Genomic DNA, 5402 nt, shown 5'->3' with positions numbered 1-5402 from the left:
ACCTTTCAGAAAAACACTTAAAGGCACATAACTCATTAGCAAATAGTGGTACATAAAAAAATTGGCACAAATATTAATTTTGTATACAAAAATTCTATTTCAAGATTTTTTCACCATCGGTTCATAACTTACTTAGAAGCTATAGCAGCATTTTCAAAAAATGTTCTCACAAATTATTTGCGGATTTAACTTGATCGAAAAGTATTACAATCGTGTTTAAATTGCATATAATTAGCATCCATATAAATTGCACAAAATTTACTCAATGGAGGTACTGTAAAAGACATAGGTTTGTCGTAGGAGGGAGGACCTTTTTATTTGATTCCAAATTCACTACTTCTAAAATCTTTCTCAAGTAATAATTTTTAAGTTCTTTTTTGGAAGTTGTTATAAATATTCAGTTTTGAAAAAAATATAATTATTTTCGCTTGCAAATCATTGCACATTACACTTGAAGTAGTGATAAAAGTAATTTTTTTGGAAGTATTTCGATATTTTTGCAGGGTATTTGCTAAGTAGTTTATGAACGAACTAGTTCATTTCGCGTTTCATTTCAATTCAAATATTTATAAGTTTTCCAACAGTAGTAAAAACAAATTTAAAAATATTTTGCTCGGGAAAGTATTGAAAACATGAAAATACATTTTTCCTAGAAACTGCAGACAAGTATAGAATATTATAATTTTCCATTAACTTTAATGTTTATAACAAAGTTATACTTTGGTTTATAATGTTAACAGTGAAATTCTCTAAATTTTAAATTTTATGTGCTTAAATCAAAATATTTGTTTTACAAAAAAAAAAAAAAAAAGAATATTTCTCGAAAACTGAAGACCCAAGAAAAAACACAAAAATTTGTCAAGTCCTACAATGTAGGTCATACATATTTAAAAATTCATTCTTTGAGTGAAAAACTAAAAATCCATTTTCTCATAAACGAAATTTGTTGGCATCATAAGGATTAAAAAATTTGATTCTTGAGTGGAATCATAAAATAAGTGTTAATGACCACTGGACACAGGGTATATTTATCACTAAAACTCTATTCTTTATAGTCTTATATTCGACAGGGAAAGGATATATATTTCAATCACATTTAGTTTCCATTTAGTTTCCTTTTAGAAGGATTTTACAAATTTCGAAATTAAATTAAACTCAACTTTATATTTCTTGCATATTTTTAATTATTTTAATAACAATATTTTTACATATTTAGTATACATTTATATAAATATTTATAGTATGTATTTCGATAATAGTATTTTACAATACAACATATTTTAGCATTAGTTAAACTCGTTGCTCACAAAATTATTTGTATGGGGATTAAATTAATATAAGTTTTTCATAATATATTTATTTAAATAAAATAATCTTGCTTTTAGGTACACATTTTTTTGTCTTTGATTTCTCTAATATATTATATACAGTATTTGTTCCATTGCCAAGTTGAGTAGAATTTCAATTGTACATATTCCATTTCCTTAAAAACCTATCATATCAACAGCCGTACGTAGTTTTTGGGGTAATTGGCTTCTGTAAAAATAAATTAAATATTAATAATTGTTAAATAGAAAAATTAATTTCAATAAATTGTACTTACTTTAAATTATCTTTGTCATTAAGAGTTTTCATAATTACAAATGCCAAGATCACACCTTGACCCAAGAACAAGTAGCTATTTTTGAGGAAAACAGTTGATTTCACAGCATAGTCATCTTTGATATAGCGGTAATTACGTTGATTGTTATTATCATTATTTGGTTTGAGTATAAATGTACGCTCGGTATTAGGTTCTACAACATCGTTTCGTCTATTTTCAAATTCCATTTGGAAAACACGAGATTTTTGCTCCTGCCGTTCCACACGTTCTCTTCTATGTTCTTGCTCTTCGTTTTGACGTTCAGCTTCTCGTACTCTTTGGGAAAGTCGTTCCTGTAAACGTAGATTTACTTTTCGTTCAGCTTCACCGTCATCAAATCGTCTCAAAGTTTCATAACGTTCAAATCGTTCTCGACGATCACGGGCATCATCATCTGAATGCCTAATAACTTCACGTTGAGCTTCTCGTCTAAATTGATGATCTTTACTGATGTGTTCTGAACGTCTTGTAACATCACGCTCGGTTTGACGATCATCGAAACGGTTTAAGGTTTCGCGGGTTTCTAATTGTTCTTTTTCGCTTTGAGAGACACGTTCAGATTTACGAATAACATTTAAACGCATGCTTACAGCTCTTTCGGTTTGGCGATCTTCACGATTGTCTTTCGAAATTCTGTTGATATCACGTTGATCTTCGCGGTTTTCTTCCAAGCGTCTACTGGTTCCACTCTTGGATTGACGGCCATCTAGTCTTCTGTCGTATATACGTTCATCCAATTGTCTTAAAGATTCTCGACGGTCTTCGCGGATATCTTCCGAGCTCCTACCGATGTCACGATAAGCTTGACGATCATCAAGACGTTTTAAAGTTTCTCCACGTTCTTGTCGTTCACGTCTAGTTTCAATTAAACGTTCAAAGTCAGGAGTATTATCAGAATGCCTAATATCAACACGTTCATCTAATTGTTTTAAATCTTCTTGACGTTCCTCGCGATTATCTACTGAACGTCTGTTTTCTTGTCGTAGTGATTCACGCCTCAAAGATTCATGTTCATTCTGTCTTACTTCCCGTTCTTCTCGATAATCACGGGTATTATCAATATGTCTGCTAATATCACTTTGTTCCCTATGTTCACGTACCTCACTATTACGTCGAGATTCACGGGAGACTTCTAAACGTCTGGTGGTACTACGTTCATCTTCACGGTCATCAAGTCGCATCAAAGTTTCTCTTTCCTTTTTATTTACATCACGACGTTGTACTGATTCCCGTTCTCTTTGTGAAGGTTTCTGAATATCTACACGTCGAGACTGGCGAATATCATCTGAGCGGCGGTTAACATCACGTCGTACTTCACGGCTGTGTTCCGAACGTGAGATAGCGTTTTGTTGTACTTGGCGATCATCGAATCTTATAGTTTCTTGCTGTTCAAGTCGTTCTACACGTTCTCTTTGAGAATCAATATTAACATCTGAACGTCTGTCAACATCACGATAAGTTCTGCGATTGTCAATTCGACGTTCTTCACGATTGTCTACTAAACTTGTGCTAACATCTCTTTGGACATGACGGTCATCCGGTAGTCTTATTGTTTCAACTCGTTCACGTTTATTTACATCACGACGTAGACGTCTTAAAGTTTCATCTCGTTCATTTTCATCACGACGTGGTGTTGCTTCATGTTCCCTTTCAGATAGTCGTTCATTAATTCTAAGAGATTCACGAGTAGCATCTGCACGCGTTCTAGCGTCACGTTGAGCTTTTCGTTCCTCATTGTTGTTTTCTAAATGCTTATTAAACTCTTGTTGATTTTCACGCTCTGTAAGTCGTCTTGAAATTTCGTGGCGTTCACGTTCCTGTTTATTTTCATCATGACGTTGTGTTAACTCACGTTTCTTTTGGGAGAGACGTTCATCCATACGTCGAGACTGGAGAGTATTATCTGCTCGTCTTTCAACATTACGATGGATTTCACGATTGTCAATTTGACGTTGTTCATGGTTCTCTTCTGTACGTCTGCTAATATCAAGCTGAACTTGTCTGCGGTCATCAAGTCGTCTTACAGATTCTTCACGATCAACTCGTTCATGGTTGTCTTCTGAAAGTCTATCACTATCTCGTTGGTCTTCACGCTCATTTATTCGTCTTGAAAATTCATTGCGTTCTTCATGTTCCCGTTTATTTTCATCACGACGTTGCGTGAACTCACGTTCCCTTTTGGAGAGACGCTCGTCTGAACGTTGAGACTGTCGAGTATCTTCTGCTTGTTTCTCAACTTTATGGTGGGTTTCACGGTTGTCAATTTGGCGTTGTTCATCTTCCGTATGTCTGCTAACATCAAGCTGGAATTGTCGGTTATCGAGCCGTCTAAATGTTTCATCACGCTCTACTCGTTCGCGTTTGTTATCATCTAGACGTCCTGTTGATTCCCGCTTTCTTTGGGAAAGACGTTCATCGTATAAGCGAGTGTCGTCTAAACGACTGTTAATAGCACGTTGAGATTCACGGTCATCAAGTCGCCTTAGGGAATCTTGACGTTCATCAACACGGCTTCTAATGTCTCGTTCAGTATCTCGTACTTCATGATTGTCTACTGAATTTCTACTAATTTCCCGTTGTACTTCGCGTTCATTAGAACGTCTTGAGATTTCATGGTGTTCTATACGTTCTCGTTTATTTTCATCACGACGTTCAACTGATTCACGTGCCCTTTGGGAATCGAGTGCAACTTCTGAACGTCTGTTGAGGTCACGATCATTAAGTTTTCTTACAGTTTTAAGACCCTGTTCACGGTTGTTTTCTGAACGTTTGTTCTCATCATATCGAGCTTCAAGTTCGTTGAATCTTCGTAAGTTGTTTCGATTTTCCATATTATCCCGTTTGATCTCGCGACTCTCTTCACGCCTTATATGACGTTCTATTCGCTCTCGATTAGTTTCATCATTTAATTGTCGTAAAGTCTGGCGTTGATCTCGGTTCTCATTTGAGCGTCGGATTAGATCTCGGTCATCTAATCTTCTTAAAGTTTCACGACGTTCCTCATCACGTATGCTCTGGTGTTGACGAAGTTCGTTTAGAATTGTATCTTCTCGACGACTATTTTCGCTACGTTCATCAAGAGCATTGATGCGACTACTACCAATGTCAATACGATTTGGATCTCTTACAAGTTCTAGGGATCTTTTCCTTTCAAAATTTTCACCGCGTATGCGATACCTCACTCTTAACTCATTTGGATCTTCTCTGCGGCTCTCGACAGAACGTTCATAACAGTAATCACGATTACAAGCACGAAATAGTTCTTGGCCTACACACGATGCCAAAAATAGAACATAGACAGTTGTTTTCAACTGCCAAAAACCAAATAACATTGTCACTCGAGTGATTGCTTTGATTTAAGTGATTAGAGATTTTTTAAATTAGAATTTAAGTAGTTTTTATATGTATTTTCCAGAAGATATTCTTGGTTGCGGATTTTTAACTTTTTACAGTTTATGTTACGTTACTTTTACTTTCGTAATGTTTTCGTTCGAAGTCTTTGTATCGACTGTGGTTCTTAGCGATTTTCTTGCGGTTTTTATATCCAATTTTCCTCTACTTGCAGAAAGATGTTTTAATATTTCCTTTTCATTGAACTTTAAATTAATAAATGATTGATTTAATTTTCTTATCGCACATGTGCACCAGTGCACAGAAAGGCATTTTTAAATGTGGTAAACTTAAAAAGGAGAAGGATTAGAAATAATCGGTATGAATGAGAATTTTCATGAATGAAACTTCTTTCTGTTAAGGAAGTCAA

The 5402-nt window shown here is 34.9% G+C and overlaps 1 protein-coding gene across 1 annotated transcript; it reads right to left on the bottom strand.

Annotated features, from left to right (window-relative positions):
* Nucleotides 1–1169: 1169 nt before the first annotated feature.
* LOC119611966 (trichohyalin-like) lies at nt 1170–5154 on the bottom strand. The gene is made up of 2 exons (XM_037967673.1): nt 1604–5154; nt 1170–1536 (listed from the first exon to the last, which is right to left on the bottom strand). The coding sequence occupies exons 1-2, from the start codon at nt 4972–4974 to the stop codon at nt 1485–1487; spliced, it is 3423 nt and encodes a 1140-aa protein (XP_037823601.1). The 5' UTR covers nt 4975–5154; the 3' UTR covers nt 1170–1484.
* Nucleotides 5155–5402: the final 248 nt, after the last annotated feature.

This window comes from Lucilia sericata, unplaced genomic scaffold, assembly GCF_015586225.1.
Source record: "Lucilia sericata isolate MDLA Ls3-8-SP2 unplaced genomic scaffold, ASM1558622v1 Contig001568F_arrow, whole genome shotgun sequence".
Classification (NCBI taxonomy): Eukaryota; Metazoa; Arthropoda; class Insecta; order Diptera; family Calliphoridae; genus Lucilia; species Lucilia sericata.
The sequence above is the reverse complement of the archived record's forward strand: the minus strand, read 5'-3'. Positions and strand labels throughout refer to the sequence as shown.

Coding starts and splice junctions, on each gene's coding strand:
- LOC119611966 (XM_037967673.1), bottom strand. CDS start 4,974: ATGTTATTTGGTTTTTGGCAGTTGAAAACAACTGTCTATGTTCTATTT. Junction 1,537..1,603: donor AATGACAAAGATAATTTAAA/GTAAGTACAATT, acceptor TTATTTTTACAG/AAGCCAATTACCCCAAAAAC.